The sequence below is a fragment of the Gallinula chloropus genome, assembly GCF_964237585.1.
Source record: "Gallinula chloropus genome assembly, chromosome: 5".
Lineage (NCBI taxonomy): Eukaryota > Metazoa > Chordata > Aves > Gruiformes > Rallidae > Gallinula > Gallinula chloropus.
This window is the reverse complement of record NC_140090.1, coordinates 18357656-18376678: the sequence shown is the minus strand read 5'-3', so window position 1 is coordinate 18376678 and position 19023 is coordinate 18357656. Positions and strand designations below refer to the sequence as shown.

Genomic DNA, 19023 nt, shown 5'->3' with positions numbered 1-19023 from the left:
ATAATCAACTTCTTACTTTGGAAATAAAGCAAACAATTTCTTTACTTAAATAAACCCAGATATCATTATGGGATATGGATACCTTGTTATAATTCTTGGCTAATTCTAACATCTCCTTCACTACTGTTTCATTGAGTTTGCAATGTTCACTGTAGTCCTGAAGTGTCAAACCTTCCATCCAACTCTTCTTATGCAAATTTAGCAACATCTGCAAAACAAAACCTCTTTAGAGCATTCACCATAGAACACATTCATAACACTAAGAAGATCTCTGACAGAAAAGAGTTTGTAATACCAAGAATGTAACAAAAAATTATTGATCTTAAAATAGGTAAATACAAGAAATCCCATAATCTACTATTCTGCTAGAGCAGATGACATATTTTCCATAAGCTTTTTAAGATCAAACTTCCTGAACCCTAAACATGGAAATGAGGCATAGAACCAGGGTCACGTTTACTCTGATAGAAATACCTATGTTTTATACTCTAATTTTTAGGTTCTGCTGTAGGTTGAGAATGCACAATTGCACTGGAGGACAGCTGACAGAAAGGTGAATATTTTGTCTGCCCACTAAGGAATGGCTGAAGCTTCTGGCTGTTGCTGAAGTTGAAAAATATTTTAATACTTGGGATTAAACGAATGAAGTAGTTACTTAGACTTCATTGATTATCCTGAACTGTATACAAGGAGCTGCTACAGTTGTGATGAAGTGAACTTCAAAAGCAACCAAAGTGTGACCTGTGTGTATCTGTCCTGCTATGAAGCAAATGGCCCTAAAACCAACGTGATAGAGGCATGGAGAGTTTTGATGGTGATAAACACAGGGCTATTAGAAATAGCTGGTATGTTTTACTTGACATTGATGTCATTCTTGAAAGAGTAAAAGAATCGCTACAAAGGCAATTTCCTGATTTTCAGGAATAAAGGCAGCATATTTTGTGGATCTGCCTACTTGAGGACTGCAGGGAGAACCCTTTCAGCAAACAGTTCCAGCTTGCCTTCAATTTGTGAACATTTATTACAGATATCTTTGAGAAACCATAAGCCCTGTAATTGCCACCACCTGAATAGAAGTGCCTGTTTCATCCTACGTACAGCTTCCATAAAACCTGGCTTTGGAACGTATGAACCGAGTCGAAGGTTTGTGTCACAGTTTGTATTAGCAAGATCTTAGATACTGACAGAAGGAGTTGTAGGCAAACTGCATATGGACAGTTTAGCTAGGCTATCTGGATTTTCAGATTCTGGTTTGGTGTGATGGGCTCCTCATCTAATACACGAAGCGTGCACTCTTCTTACTACAGATGGAGGTAACAGATCGCCGCCACCACCGCGCGAGGGGGTTTGCGATGCGTATGAACCTGCCGTATGATAGATGGGCTGCTGCCTCACCGACTAAAGTTTCCCTAACTTGGTCAAGACTGTTTTCCCACTTACAAAGGTAGTAACTTCCATATGTAATGCCATGGAAGAACACACACTGCGAACCTCAGAAAAGTTGGCTACACTGTTATCTCTGAATGGAAACAACAAACCCTCTCTGAAGCTTCACAGAGATTTCCTGAGAAAGCTGGTTTTGGTGAGTCAGTTACTCTTCTCAGTAAGTGATGTTTTGAAACTCTGGTACTGTCCCAAAAAAAGGGTTATGCAGTTCATAAATCCTTTTCAACTGCCTGACTTGCATGCATATTTGTTTGTTTTCCTGTCAAGTTAGATTTTACTTGTAATTGAGGAAGTTTGATACAAAAGTAACTGACAATATTTGTTGTCAGTAACAGAACAGTATTTTTTCCTGTAAATGCAGGCCATCACTACTTCCTGATATTCAGCAAAGTCTTGGAGAGCTCCACTCATACCAACTGGAAGCACCTTCTGTCAAAGTGACTACAGCCAATAAAAACCTGAGATTCCTTAGTTACACAATTCCATTTTGGAAAATATGGTCGTCTAGCTTCGGGAATTCCAGCCTGTGAAAACCTAAGGCAGTATGTCTTTCAGCTTCATCACTGAAAACTTGAAACTTTGCACAAACCTGTTAAGTGCAGACAACACCATCAGGACTTTCCATAAAAGATGTGGACAAAAATGTTGTCAAACTATTTATGTGAATAGAGGAATGTGGTTTTGGAAGGTTGCATCATTACGGCTAGACATCCAAGTGCTTTCTGGAAGAGAAGCCATCTACTCCAGCAGAGATAAAATAACTACTGAAAGTATCAGCAGCTGAGATCAGTATATTGCCACAAATCTTAAACAGTTTTTGCAATGTTTTTTGTCCTCTGAATAATGGCTAAGACAATTACCTTCTGTTCTAGTTCATTCTTCCTGTAGTTGATGGTGATGGAATAGTAATGTCTGTTTAGTCCATGAATTAGTGCCTGTAAAATTCAGGGAAGAGTTTGCATAAAACATTACCCACACTTGAAATGAAGAAATATTATAAGGGAAGAGTTAACTTAAATACAGCCATTGCTGAAATGAAAGAAAAAACCCAAAGAAATAACTAACACAGACTCTACAAGTAGGTATCGAGTAAATATACCTGTTCCCACTTCTCTTTCAGTGCTTGTTAAAGGACAGTTTTACATTCTATTTCTAAACCATGGATTTTTTCACACAGTAACATCTAACATAGGAAAAAGTGGCAACTGCCTGCAAACATTTGACCGATACATATGCACAAACATATTTTTCTCAAATCCATCCTCTAGCAATAAATTCAGTCGTCGCTTATTTAAATATAAGGCTGTTTCTGTTACAAATAAAAGAATGTTGGCTATCTATTGATTTATAACTCCTACCAACATTCCCAAGTTCATTCCCTAAAGTACCATACAAAGAGAGAATAGCTGAAGCAATGATTGAACGTGTCAAACATTGGTTAGACTATGTGGACCAAATTACCATTGGATATTAAAGATAATTTTCTGTAACTTTAAATGAAAAAGGGCCTTTATCATTATAATTTTGCCTTTCACAAAACTGCCCTTAAACTGGTATGTCACAATCTGTATTCACTGAGGTTAGTGAGACATGTAGGCAGATATCTGCTAATCTGCCATTCTGCTTATATGCATTATGCAGGGTGGGGTTTTATTTTACATTTATGATAAAGGGTGACTTGGATTGGTATTTGGGAGTGTAGGGGTTAAGAAAATTCTATAATAAATCCATATCATAACTAAAATTGTCTATTTTTCAAACAAAATTTTACATATGGAGTATATATTTAGAAATGAGATATGAGGAATCATACATAAAATACACAGAATTAGTGGTAAATATTTCCTACGTTTCAATCATTCTACCTATTTCTGTTTACATATATTCTTTGGAGCTATACAGAACAGACGTGTCATTGCATCCTATTCATCTTAATATTTCAGTATTCCAAAGTAATCTGTATGAAAGCTGAAAATGTTCTCACATGTATATTTTAAACAGATTTCTTCTGCAAACACATATGCAAAGATACAAAACTAACTGAACGGTTACATCTGTGAGAGCCAGTAGTTACAGGTAACCATTGCTTGTGCCACTTATTACAATTAAAACTGTAAAATCATCAATAAAGCAATTTATGGTTGAAACTATTAGCAGTTGGTAGTTTTCACTGCCATTTTCTTATCCCACTCACAATGACTGCCTATGAGGTTTTGGGTTTGTGTTTAAACTCAGTAGTAGATATTTAAGTATTTTTTTAACGCTCCCATAATTTGACAAATATTTTCACCTTCCCCCACTACCCTCTCTTTCCCCTCCCCTTCTGAACAGCTGTTGTACTTCATACACTACACAGGTTAAATGTAAACCCACAAAGGACATTAAAGAGAAGCTTGTTCTTTGGGTGTGTTGTTTCAAGTGAAAGCCATCATTCCAACAGGCCTTACAAATCAGATGCACAAAGAGCAAGTAAAAATGCTGTTGGTAAGGCAACACAAGAAAAAACACAAAAAAAAGGAATGAAGTCAAGCCACTTGGTATTCTTCCTCTGGAGACTTTGAGGAATGCCTTGTTCTAGCCCACTTGAAATCAGTATTAAGTTTGTTGCTGGCCTCAATTAGGTCAGACTTTTATTTGCAACTTTAGAATAAAAGCAAAACACCACCACAGCAGCCCTTGCAGTTTTAAGAATGGAGGATCATTTGGAACTGTGATTTTTAGTTGAACAGTGACTTTGTAACAACTCACTGCCAACTTGCAGAGAACCAGCACAAACAAAACCCACCAACTCTTGACAACAAAGACCCAAAACTCCCATGGACATGCTGTAGCAACAGTGATCTTCAAATAATGAAGCTGAACAATCCTACAGGGGTTTCCAAAGGAGGTCATTACACATGGTCTAGAAAAGACTGGATAGAAAAGCCCTAAAAACAAGCAAGCATGGGCTTGCCTATATCCAGTCAATAGTTATTAGCTACTTATTTCATACTCATTATAGTTCGCAGGTTTTACATTAAAAAATTAAAAGCAATACACAAGAACCTCCTGAAGCAGGCACTGTAATTGACTGGGGGCTTTGTGGGTTGTTGGTTTGGTTTTGTTGGGGTTTTTTTCCCCATTTGTTTTTTGGGTGCTTTTTTGGCTAGTATTTGTATAAGTAGCAAAGGGTTTCAATGTATTAGCAACAAAAACCAACTTATCTTCTGAAAGGTAGGGGTATAGTGATCTACTACCAAAGGAGCAAAAGTTTAGCTATTATTTCAATTCTACTGGATTTACTGGATGTTCATCTAGCAAATATTATTTTTATTGTTCAATTAACAGATCGAAAAGCAGGACTTAGGCTTCAAGGTTGCAAGTACATGTGCCTTTTGGAATGCACAGTAACAGGAAAAAGTTTTCTAGACAGAAAAAAAAGAAAAAAAACACTGGGGCAGAAGAATAACACACATAAAAGCATTAATTACTCCAAAGGGTATTTGTTTCAGGACAGAAGTTATTTCTGAAAATAAAGGTTTGCTTTGTTGAAGACCAACATTTTTGTCTTACTGGTGAAAAAGTCAAAGTCAGAAATCAAACTCTGAATATTTAAGTTTCACAAATGCTTGCAAAGAAATGTAAAACAACATACTCAAAAGAAGGATAGCAGTTGGAAGTTGATCAAACATCCTATTTAGCCACTGGACCTCCTACCCATTTTTCCAGCAAATTACTGCATTATAAAACCCAGAGATTAATTATTTAAGACCCAAGACCGGGTTAAATCTAGATTACATGTTAAGCAAGAACCTATAGAAGCATACAGCAGGAAAGACAAAATTATTAATGAAGAGGGAACTTTTTCCATAATTTGCTTCACAATAACTTATCTTTAGTAAAGCTGAGATGTTAATAAGCAGCAGTTTCTCAAGTGCAGCACTGAAAACTGTGTGTATCTTGCATCACATGGTAAGCCATCAATTGTCATTTTTAAACCCTTCACGTGTAACTCCATTGATGACTGGTGTCAGTTACAAATGTATGCAGAAAAATACTACAGAAGAACAAGTTTGTAGCTTACTGATTTCAGGCACCTGTCCCCAAAACTGCTGAATAAATCTTGCAGTTTACATGACTATCAACACTGGGCTTACCTGGATAGACGGCTTGTTTAAGTGACCCAGATTTGAAGTTGTTTGTCTTGGTTCATGTCCCAAGACCATCATATTAGCATTGATCAATCTGAAGGCATCAATAACAACCTGTAAAAACAAGATGTCAAGTCAATTCTTTTTAGAAAATGCAGCTAATAGTGCCAAGCAACAGTGGACAAGGCACAATCAACTCTCATCTGTTTTTGGCCTTTATCCAGAAAATCATTTAATTATAATATTAATAAAAAAGAGCCTCCTGCTGGCTATGCTATCAGCACACTACACTACCTTGTATTGTAAGGTGACACCAATTATTACCTTTTCCATGGAGCTGTAAGTTTTATATACATGATATCATCATATAACATTGAATTTTTATGTACGCGTACTCTAAGCTTCAAAGGTATGCATATGTTTGTCACCTAAATCTCATCCAATCAAAATGAGTGACAGAGAGAGACTAAAACTGAAAGTGAGCACAAGCTAAGGGACCAAGTCTAAAGCCCAGTCCTGTCACATCAATTATACTACCACAATACTTGAAATGACAACAAAATTATAGCCAGCAAGGAACTTGCCCCATGTATTCCCTTCTAGTCAGATGCTTTTTGCTTCTTGTGACTACGAAAGGGTCTATAAACTGTCTGATGGATTAAAAAGTCCTTGTCAGTGTCATGCTCAGGAGTACAAAATAGAGTAGAAGAAAACCAAGGTCATTCATGATTTAAAGGTACACGGTAGGTAGGATTCAGTGCTATTTCATGGCAAATAAAGTAAAACCATCACTGATTTTTATTCTGTCCTGAATTCATCTATGAAAATCTTTGGAAATAGGAGTTCATGGCCCCATGCAATAAACCCCACACCCCACCCAACACACCTATGTGAGGCAAATCAGAACTGTGAACATACGAGCAATACACCAAACCCACTCTTGCTGGGCATTCCCCATCACCGATGCGTAACTGCAAAGGGTCCTTGTTTAGGCCCCAGTCTTTTACCTGGACCAGTGCACGTACAGGCTGTACAGCCACAGAACTAGCACCAGGCACACCCTGCAGGCATCACGGCTGCATATGCTTGAAGAGTGATACTAGATCGTTACACTAAATAGTTCAAATCTCCTTTTAACAGCTTTTCTACCATATTTTTTATTCTCTTCCTATCCATACTGTGGCCTAGACAACAGATATATTTATACATCTGGTTTGAGATTCCAAGGAATTAGATCTGAACCAAGCCTTTTACACTGAACAAACATGAAATCAAACTGTCACTGAGAGTCTGCAGAGGAAGTAGCATCAAGACTCCAACCATGTTCTAGCATTTTATGCAAATATTAGTAAATAGATACATTTGCAATGTATTAGAAGTACAATATAAATATTGAAGTCTTTCAAGTGGAAATAAAATAATGGGCAAGTATTCACAGAAAAACAATACCAAAGTGTAATCTGAAAAAAACCAAAAAAACTTAATCACCTGTTGTGTGTACTTTTGAGACCAGCTACTGCAGTGGTGTTGAGTGACTCAGTGCCACTAAGGGCTACTGCCTGGACTCTCAGCTGACAGGTCAGATCCACCTGCATATGTTACGTCTTAACATTGCATGCAGAAAATGTACCCCCCAAAAAATGTTCTTTATTAAAGAAGTTAGGTTGTGACCCAATTAAAATGAGTTAACAGTGACAGGTTTTTTTTCTGAGCAATCATAAAACCAAACCACAATTCAGATTTCATATGTAGCAGAAGCATGCCATATGATAGCAATGCTACAGAAAGTAATTATATGTAAAAAACCCCTTAATTCTCAAAAAGATCTGAAACAGTTTCTACATATCTATACATCCTTTCTGGTAGCATAGTTATATTTTTTATCTGTATCAGATTTTTCTCTCTCAAAACACTTGCGACAAGCTTCTTTTATATATCTCAGTGTTCCATTTTAACCAGATGCTCTAATTTCTGAACACCTGGAAATGCCTGTCCATAACAAACAGGCAGTATAAATTAAAAAGTGAAGCAAAGCAAAAAAAAAAAAAAAAAAAATCCACACCACAGGTTCTCCAGAGACTAGCTAAATAACAGGAAGAAAACCCAAGCAAGTAAAAATTTACCCTGAGGAGCACGAAACATGAACTTGGCAGTTCACTATAATCATAAGAAGCCACTTCGTAACTTACTGATGGCCATGCTTTTAGAGCTGAATTTAACAGAGAACTTCACTAGACAGTGTTAAGCTTAACCAAGAACAAACGGCATCATCCAGCACAAATTTGTTTTGGGACTTGAGTAATGTAAAATAAAAAGAACCAACTGCCCCCCACCCCACCCTACAAAAAAAAAAAGTTAAAACTTGGTTTTGATAATAAATTCAATATTTCAGTCTGTGTTCTCAAAGTTATGTTTGGATAAATTTCACATTAAAATAAGAGAACTAGCTGCTAAAATATTTCTTTGTGATGGTGAACGATACTCTAGCATCTTAGTTCTCACCAGAAGTAATTTCCGTTATGTTTCAGGTATCACCTGTGTGGGAAAGGGCTGCCTGTTCTATCTGTCCTCCTGAAGGAATGAAACGCAAGTATTTCCTAAGTAGACCAAATCCAAATATCAATCTAACAGAATGTGGGCTGAAATATTAAAATCACAAATCAGAAATATTAAGCTTTAAAAGGGATAAAACTGCAATTTCTACAATCTGAGAGGGGTACAAAAAGTATGTGTGTGTGAACGGTATTTCTCGTCTCAGTTGCACTGTGACGACCAATGGTAACTAAATACTTTAACTACACTAAGATTAAAGGAATTTGCTGCTATCACTATAGCAACCATCTTAAAGAAACTAACATGCTCAACAACCTGGAGTCTAAATTTAGACCTAATACGCAATAAAAAACATAAATACAACAATAAACCCTACATATCCATTTCTATGAAAGGCAATCTCTTTTTTCACAGTGAGCACAAACCAGTACCTCCTTTAGAGGATTATAACAAAATAAATAGACTCATTAATGTCCAGTGTACTAATGAGCAATGGGCGAAGTAGGTGTTAATTATGCCACAGTAAGATTCAAGATAAAAGCCCCGGTGAGCACTTGGAGGTGTGTACAAGCTGAAGTCTCCTCTCTACGTTTGTGTATTTTGAAGTACAGCATGATGCAATCAGATGACTGCAACATGGTCACACTGCATTGTATGATGGAAACTTTAGACACAGTATTTTGAACAAAGAACCTCTAAGGATTAATTAAAAGCAGCACAAAAACCCACTCAGTTACTTCGATATTTATTGGAAGAAGTCTGTATTTCTCATGCAACATATTAAGCTTTCATTGTACGTAAGTCACCTAATGCAACACACAGTTTTAATAAAAACTAGAGTTTTCAAGATTCATGATAAATTCCTTTTCTGTAAAGACAGAAAAAGTTAAAGAAAAGTCTATGCCATTGGGTTATTTTCCAGAAATATGAAAGTAGATTTTTTTTCTTTTTAATGCACTTTCCATAGTGCAACTCTTTCAGCACTCTGACCATTTAATTTTTTCCTAGTACAAGTGTCTTCAGACTTTTCAGAGGTCATTTCAACAGCAGACAGCTTATAACAAAACCATTAGCAGTTTGGCTAGCTTAAGGAAACCTCTTACTTTCCTTTTTTGTTTATTATCACTGCATGAATCTGCAGCATATGAGAGTTTATAATTTCTCAGGCTTGTTAAATTCATGTTAAAGGTCTGTTTTCTTGTTGAATAAATTTTGTTCATATAATGCTGCCTATTTCATATACTGAGTCTTTAATAGCACCTTTGGTCTATGCGCAACTCACAGATCAAAACAGAGGACTAAAATAGGGGTTGATGATGCTATTTACATGTGTGATTCCTGCTGTCTTCTTGTTAGTAGCTTTAATATAATAGAAGACCTTGTCTGTTTTGTAATTAACACATCTTTACTGGAGAGATATTTGGAAGTGATTGCTGTGAATATACTGGTTAGTAAAATAAACACAATCACACACCACTTTCTGTTATCAGACAAATTTGTGAATTGTACACATTATACTCCAGATCAACAAACTGTGATATAACAGCCAAGTAGAAGACACATTTATATAACCCTTTATTTTTCTGAAAATATGTATTCAATCTGACCTTGCAAATATAATTAGCTTGTGGGATGTGTGGATTTCAGTACCATGGATGCTTTACTAATTGCAGCTCTTGGAAATAGATACTAAATATTTGGAAGCTGCCAATACAAAATAAAAACTGCATCTTTTTGTACATCTGTCTTAGCTTCTAAAAGCATAATAATCTGAAAAAACAATAACTATAGGGCATTTTTTAAGCATTTCCTCAGGGTCAACAACACACAGTTGAGCCCGCATAATGTATTTTTAGAAACAAAATTTACAGTTCTCTTCAGTGTACTTAATAAATTTGAGGATAGCTATAATTAATATGATTCATAGTTATTCACAATCTAGGACAATCACTGGACTCCTCAGTTGCTAACTAGATAAAAATATGGCCTTTTGTATTCTGCACATAGTTATTAAAAATAATGGCTTGATTAAAATTTAGGATGCTTACTAGCCAGACTTATTTTAGCTTCTGAGAGTGTGAATGCCATTTATATATATTACCACTTTTTCTAAAACAGTCTTCGTAGCTTCATGGGGTATTAAAAAAATTAAGAGAATTTCACTTTACACATTTGATTCTATTAAATTCCTCCAATATCAAGCCCACAAAAAAAATACTGAAAGAAACAATCCTGTTTTGCAAGACACACTACGATTTAAGGGTAAACTTCAGTTATAAATAAGTCAGCCTTTTTTGTTTCAATTAAAAAAAAATCTAACATCAATATTTTTTCCAGCGAAGAACCTACGACATATGGTGACTATCTTTAAAAATGTATTGTGTCCTTGGAATTCAAATAGTGATATATTGTTTATGCCATATGTTTATGAACAAACATACCAGTGCTTAAAGACAACTCTGCGAAGGATATAACATGGTTATGCCAGGTGTGGAAAAAGAAGTAATGTCCCATCTAAAATCTCTTTTATCACCTGCAACTGACCTGTTATCAACTGCTTAGTTTGTTTCTAGATTCTTTAAAAATGAAATGGAACATGTGACCTGAGAAGTGCAGCTCGGGTTTATGACCATTTCGTTATTTATGCTGCCATGCACTGTTAGACAACCACAAGTGAAGAACATCTTCTGTCCCCTGTAAGCCCACAACATAAAAAATTCAAAGAAATCTTACTTTTTATGCCATTTCCAATGAAAAGCACTAAGAACTGAAACTGACTCATGCCAAATGCATATCACTGAATTGCTGTGATTGTGAGTTTGAAGTTTGCAACATGGAAATTATTTATAAAATGTCAATTTTAACTCTGGAAAATATATTCCTAGGAGTATGTGCATTTTCCTTCTGTATCCTTAGAGAATTGCTTACTTGTGGTCAAATCCACAGTACAACCTGAATATCCATACTGGGAGGGGAGAGAACTACAGTATAATACATTTATCTTGACAAGTGAGGGCATGCATCCATAACTCCCAAGTAGCAAAGCCACAAGTTTTAAAGCTATATGCCTTAATGAAGATAAATGGACTATTCTACATTCACCACAGCAGAAGGAAATTAAACATTTAATACTTTTCAACAAAAAGTCTTCTTGGAACTTTTTTGTTTTAAGGGCGGGCATGAACCGAAGTAACCCATGTAAATGGTTTAGCAGGTAAACAAGTATCATTTAATTACATCAGAGGAAGCCCGAAGGATGTTGCACAACACAAAATAAAACACCAGCACTGATTTTAACAGCACTGGCATCATGTTAAAAAATTAGGGAGTAAAATACATGAAATTTTATTCTGAATATGTGCAACTAATGTAAAAAGTGCTGATTCTCAAACAAAGACATAATAAAACAGTGGTATACTGACAGTGATAAAACAGTACAATACTTTGTAGTTTATGCCTAGGTTCAGAAAAACACATTCTGAACTGAAAACACCAAGAGGCCTACACTGCAGTGCAGATGCAATTCATCTCTTACAAATGCGATTCTTCAGGAAAAAGAGCATCAATCTTTATTGAATCAACAGTAATTGAACCCAGCACAAGCATATCTATCTAGTCATTCTCCAAATCAGACTCCTATTGAAACTCAGTTCCTGCCTAGATCAAAGTAGGATGTTTCCATCCAATGTGCAGGTTACCACACCAAGTGCTCTGTTCAGTCATGCTTAAGAAATACCACAGTATGTTAAGAGTATCTATGTGTACTGATGTACAAATGTACATAAATGTACCCCTGAAATCTCAATCAGAATTACACACTGTAAAGTTATCTTCTCTGTTTTCAAATTTTCCTCTTTACAACAGAAAAGCGTCAGCAAGTCCAGTTCTAACAATGAAAATTGTTCTGGTATAAAAGATTCTGACAAAATAGTAGATTTTTTTTTCTTTTAAAATATTATCTGTGTAATATTTCACAACAGACAGACATGCCTCCAAAGCAGTAATGGTAATGTTGTCAATTTACTAGTTTTCTTCATTGTTTTTATTTAATACCTACAAGCTGTACTGTTGAATTCACTTGTGTCTAGGGAAGGTTTATTAAGGTAAAGCTTATTAAGAAAAATGCACAAAAAGTGGAGGGGAGTTGGCTACATAAAGAAAATATTGTTAGGTAGCTCCAATTTATCTAAAGTTCTCACAAACTTAATTCTTAATGAGCTATTTTACATTTAAAATTTCAAGCATTACACTACCCCACACATCTCATTTTAAGGATTTTTTTTTCTGCCTTCTTAAAAAACAAACACCATCTCCTCCAGTCCTGTGGTTAATTCAACCAAGCAAGGGAAAAGGTTCAAAGGCAAAATAACAGCACTCTGATAAAAGTGTGAAAGACTGAACACATGCAGTCTTTCACAGAAGTAGTGCAGAACTTAAATGCAGCTGAAGAAAATTCCTGAGACTAGATGGTAATTCCAACATTTAGAAGAGTAATTGTTAAATCTCTGTCTTGCATTTGGTTTCACTCTTTTAGACTATCTAGTAATTACCAAGTTACAAACCCATTCACATATGTACTTGTCTTGGTAAGTTGGGAGGATCTGCAACATGAAACCTGTCTCGGAAAAGGAGCTCGCCTGCCTTTCCCCACATATGTCACCAAGCTGAGATAGTGCAGCGTATAGAAAATTAAACCTAAATCAAAAGACAAACATAGCAGAAGAGACCAAAACTATTCTTATGGTCAGGACTCCGCAAAATAATCATCTATGACTGAACAGTAAAAACTGAAATTGGGTATTAACAAACCCATATTGGTCATACTAATTACACACAGGTCGCCACCTAGATTTAGAAGTACCAATGGAGAAAAAATAAAGGAGTTAGAGTGTTTTATTGAAGAGGTCACCAGAACAGGTCATACAGAAAATGAAAAATAATTTCTGTTTAACCATATGGTTTATTGGTTTCATGGTGGAATTTTACCCTGTGCCTACATTTTTCAAAATGGACAAAAGCTCATTAGCATGAGAATTAAAACCATGCTGAAATACTAGAAAATTTCAAAGTATAGTATTTGAGCCACCACATTTTTACAACAGGCATAGAATGCTTTATAATCCTAAATAGAAATTTGAATATTTATTTATATTATTTTTCTTTGTTAGCAACTCAAAAGGACTTTGAGATATTCACCTTGCTCAAGATGACCTTGGCTTTGGATGGGCACACCTTTCCTATAGAGCCCCAGCAGCAACTCAACTACATTCTCTTCTCAGCTCTTCATTTCATTCAAATGAAACCAACATCTTTCTCTCTCCAGATAATAGGTATTTTAGGACATTTTGTTTTAAAACTTACAGCAAAACTGTCCTTCTTTGGAACTTCTAGGAGCTTTCCCCCCCCTCCCCCCCACTTTAAAATTATGAAGTTCATCACATTTGTTACTCCTTTTAGAGTAAAATTTTGAAGATCTCAGAAATTCAACACAAGAACACAATTTATGACTTCTACTGAAATGCGACCTCTTGAACAAAATGGTTTTAGCCACATTCTGGCTACTCTTTGAAGTACCAAACCTTCCAGTTCTGGAAGAGGTTAGTCAGACCTCAGAACAAGGTTCTTCAATGATGTGTGTTGCTGGAGTCAGTAGTAATAAACTGAAATGGGGAGCTGCTGACTGTACACAAGGGAAAAAATAACTGCTGGAATCAGAAATTATTTGAACAGGTATTCCCACGTGGCTCTTGCATCTCAAGGCTCAAGTGGACAAAACCCTGAGAGCGCTGGTCTGACCTCAGACATCAAACACTGTGCTCTGCACAGAGTTGGACTAGATGATCTCCTAAGACCATTTACAACTGGATGTTTTTTTATTTACCTGGCTACCCAAATGTGTACCTTTTTTTTTCTCCTTGTACCCTGTGAATTAAGGATAAAATACCATAGCAAAAAGGTCTTAAATGAAAGTGGCAGGCTATGGTTTAAGCATAACACGTATACCATATTTGTTTTCATCTGTCAGGAGGTGATTAACATGCAAAGTAGAATTTGTAAAAAAATATCACAAAGATAAGTCTTTTCCTCAGCAAACAATTTTAAAAAAGGTTTTTTGCCATAAACCGACAGATCTTCCTACAAATACTTCTGACAGTGTCTTGATAGGAAAAATTATGGTATAACTGACATGAAATTTTGCTGCATGAATAAGAGATTTTGCTACATAACCTACTAAACACCACAAGCACCAACCAACTTCTCACATGTACAAAATGGACTTCCAACAATTGCTGGATATTTTCCTTCTGCCAGCAATTATTAATCAAGGGAGAACAATGAACTGCCTTGGCAAAACAAACCATTTTAAATTGTGATGTTTTCATAATAAAGACTTAAAGTTTTAAATAGTTCAAAAAGGAAAACACTTTTATCTTAATTTAACACATATGAGCACAGCACACTAAGTTAATGCTTGTGCAGATAAAGATACTGTGTTACAGTGGGTTTAGTGTAGTTATGTTTTCCTTAAGAGGTGAGGAACAGCTGCTAAGATAAGGTCCAAAAAAATTTTATTTTTAACATTTGGCAAAGGTATATAGTTCTCTGTACAGACATTTCAAAATGTATGTTGGAAATAAATATGAAATGTCAATATTTAGCTTTATTCCAGATCTTTAATGAAATTACTGCTTCTGTGGAATATTCTAAATTTGTATTACAACTTGCATTGCAAAGACTGGAAGACTGGAGTGGGTAAAAGAAAGGTGTATAAGATGAAGCAACAGCTAGCCAGGTTGCCTCACTGGCCACATTTCAGCGTGGTTACTTTGACTTCATTCACAATAATCAGTTTTTAAAATGCCAACACATAAAGCTTTTTCTCTCTGGCTTCTGCTAACATTGACCTCCCATTAAAATTCACTGATCTGTTGTGTGCTTATTTTAAAGCTAGTTAGAACTTTATTAGCCTAAAAAAAATTAAAAGTCACTGGTACAGAGTCATGAAAAAGCATACTGTGTGTGCAAGAATATGTATGTAGAGTAATAAGATCTGTATTTAGAATTACTTGTCCTTCATGTGTCCTACTATATTTATATAATAATATCCCAGCTCTAAAGTGGTCATTAAAGCAGTTGGCATTTAATCCACAGGGGTTTATTTTTATATAAGCATTTTATATGACTTTTTACTTTTGCTCATTGGCTTTAAAAAGAAGACATAAACCAACCCTTTTTTTTTAAACTGATGAGAACTACATGCAATCTTACCTTTAAGTCACAACCATACAGCCCTGTCCTACTAGGTGTTTGGAACACATGTATCCAGACAAGGACAGCTAACAAAGAAGTTAACAAGTTTTCGCTTTCTACCAGTGATAGGGCAAACTGCTTTTTAATGCTTTAGCTAGTCAAGGTGAACTTGAGTCTCCTCATCAGAATTCATTTCAACTTCCCAACACATCAAAATAACCTCTGCCCTGGTTATTCTTTGCTAGCACGGCCATGACTGCTTCACTGACTATAAGCCATACCAATTTATATGGGCATGGACCTGCCTCGAGGCAGCTTCAAAATTAGCAAATGTGTTATTTTTTGGACTTTTCTTTTAAATATATCTAATCTCTGTCAAAACATACCACATTAAAAGCTTCTATGCCACATGATCACTTTATTTTTTTTGCCACTGTTATACTAGCAAAAGGACCTTGGACTCACATAGCTACACATACATGAGCAAAAGCCCAACACTAGTGGTTACTATGCCACTAAAATTATCTCTGCAAGCAGATGATCTTTGGCTGGCATTGAGAAAAAAATCAGATACTGCCCTGAAATGGGCTTAGCTGGAGTTGTCCAACACAAAGAGAGGCACTGGATACGATACTAAGGCAGCCACGTAAACAAAGCAGTTAAACCTGACCTAAGAAACCCACTTGAGCTCGAATAGATCTGATCTTCTCTCAGGTGATCTAAAATCAGAGCACATTTTAATGTAAGTCATCTTGCCAACCATGATCATACACATTCCATAGCCCAATCTCACTCCCAACACTGAGAAACACATTAAGAAACTAATTAATCGTGGTACTCATAATTTGGGGGATTCTTTCTGTTTGTAAGCTTTTAAGGATGAGCTTGCCAGAAACATGACAGATGTAAACTTCCTTTTAATATGAAACCTGAGAATGTAATTTAATCTGACTGTAGCAGCCAGACATGCACGAACAACAAACATTACAGAACTTCCAGTGATCTCAAGCACTGGCAGCAACGCCACAAGAGCTGTACTTGAGAAATGTTTAGATGGACAAAAATTCCAGAAATGCTTAGATGAACAAAAACTTACAAACATTCAAAATAAATATGCCAAAGATTATTTTCTTGAAGAGAACAAAGACCCTCAAAGATGACATGTGTCACGCAACAAAAGAAAGCAAATATATTAAAAAAATAAAAATGAGGCACTTCGTCATTAAGTGTGGTGTAACAGTAGTGGGACTTACTGGGAGGCTCTTCTCCTTAATGGATTTAATAGCTAGTGAGATCTAAATTAATCACTTCCATAGTGTTGAAAAATTTATTTTGACAAAATAAAAGAATTCTATTTCAACATTTCTATAGGAGTGGGAAAATAAGAAAAAGTGTCAGGAGTATTTAAAAAATTCTACTGCATCTTTCCCCCCCACCCCAAATCTAGATTTTCTTCTTCTCTTTATGCAATTTAGAAGGCAGAAAAATTGATTCAGATGTCTAATAGCTTCCAAATAACCAGAAACAATTAATTTTTCAATTGCCTGTTACATAAACAAATTTGCTACAAAAATCTGAATTAAAAAGACCCAAATGAAAAAAACCAGCTATAGCTTTATAATATTCTATTATGAAATAAAGGGATCCCTTAGTGGAATTGTTTGGTAGCTTTAATACGATCTTTCTCACAGGAAATATGATACTACAGCTTTACAGAAGATGAACACTTACTTTTAAAATATTTATAAATTTACATTAATATCATCCCTATATACCATGACGCATTTCAATAATTATTCTACAATACAATGGGAGTGCATGCTCAAACAAAACACCTCAGCAGTATTTTAAAGCAGTAAACCACCTAGCCAATTTCTGCGCGTTCTGTAGTTTTTCTAATCCACTCTCCCTGTGGTTGAGCAAAATCGAATTGCCTCTCACATTTGCAGACAGCTCTGTGAAGGTGATAATAGAGCTGCTCCCTGCTGTCATGAGGCAGGAAATAGGAAAATGGCATATGGGGCTAGAAAGAAATAAAAAGAGAACTAAACAAGAACAAAAGAGATTTCAACAAAGGACAACTATAACCCAATATGCTTTGCAAGTTAATCTCTTTTCATAATCATTTAACATCCTTAATCATTTATCTGCACACTTCTCAAACTCAAATGCTTGATACCAAGTCTTCTGTAAAGTTTTATTGCCCAAAACATTTGGAATAGAAACGATACCAAAAGCCATCATATGCAACGCCTATAAATCAATGCCTTCTTAGTTAGTACCCACGTTAAGGGGCTGAACCTCTTTCAATCTGTTAGTAATTGATCTGAGATTTTGTGACTAAAATGTATCTGAAACAATGTACACTTGGATTGTTTGTTGCAAACATGTTGAGTGACACCTGAATAGCAAGATATTAAGGGAGGATTATGATTGGTTACGTGTACTAACAGTATTAAAGACTCCAGCCTGTTTAAGGACTACTGATGTAAGATGCAGAATAAACTGAAAATTATCTTTTCATTTACAGTGAGATTTCTCAAGTTTTGATTTTTTTAACTCAGAACACGCCTCCAAAAATCAAGAACTTGCACGTTTGCAGTGCTTCTCTAGTAAATCTTACCAAGGTACCTTAAAAAAAAAAAAAGGCAAAAAAAAAAAAAGGCAAGCCTACTATACCTTTCCTTTTACACTCTGAATGGGATCCACCACCACAGCAACAGCTCGTTCTGATAAGGCTTCAAAGCTCTGCTGAGTATTGATATCTACACCAGACAACCAACAGCCAAAGCCAGGGTGACTATGATACCAACCAACTACCATCTCAGGTCTGAAACAAAGAGGACATTGAGATTCTTACAAATAAAAACATGTAACGCAAGAAGAAATAGTAATGTATCAGGGCATAAATTAGGATGAGCTGTGAAAAAAACACCATTAGAATTATTTAAATGACTCACCATAGTATGGTGAAAACATGGACATGAATAAATGCGACAAAAGAGGGCTATCATTAAGGGATGCGCATTAGCAGAGTAGATCATGCTTTCAGTCTTTCACCCTGTTACCACACCTTCCCTGAACCAGTTTTTACCCTTTCAGCACTTGAGTAAATATCTACTCTTTAACTCCTTGGCGTCGAGGGTTGAATTTTCACGGCAGAAAGTCCATTTCAGACATGGACAACGGGAACCAACGGTGGGAAAGGATTAAATATCAATTAAACCAGCAGTAGAACTAGGAACTCAGTCAAAAAGCAATTTGCACTGTTCTGTTCAGCTGCTGAGCCTTTTGCTAACATTAATTTTGAAGTTTTTCCCACAGTAAAAGAATTTGAGCAAGCAGACGACAACTGTTGAGAGGTAGGAGTGAAATAAAATTTTGTTTAAATACTAGGATCTTTTAAAAAATTATTTTCCCTTTCTTTTCATTAAAATTGCTCATAAGCAAGCTATAACTCTACAATTTTTTATCTTAATTAAAATAAATTTTAAAAATCAAGCTTTTAAGCAGCTACTATCTGGTGACTGCCTACAGTAAATTGAGCATTTAATCTTCCTGGGCAATAATCAAAGCTTTAAGTTTAACGTGAGTGACAATCTCCTGACAACTGAAATGCATGAGGTGGACTGAATTACATGTT

At 35.7% G+C, this 19023-nt stretch overlaps 1 protein-coding gene across 1 annotated transcript in view; it reads right to left on the bottom strand.

Moving 5' to 3' along the window:
- The window catches only part of PSMD14 (proteasome 26S subunit, non-ATPase 14), a 46696-nt gene that overhangs the window by 3897 nt on the left and 23776 nt on the right, over positions 1 to 19023 (bottom strand). Inside the window, exons 7-10 of the mRNA XM_084265632.1 lie at positions 18060 to 18210; positions 5583 to 5690; positions 2307 to 2381; positions 83 to 208 (exon numbers count right to left, since the gene is read on the bottom strand). Of these exons, the coding sequence (XP_084121758.1) occupies positions 83 to 208; positions 2307 to 2381; positions 5583 to 5690; positions 18060 to 18210 (460 nt within the window). The remainder of the gene's footprint in view (positions 1 to 82; positions 209 to 2306; positions 2382 to 5582; positions 5691 to 18059; positions 18211 to 19023) is intronic.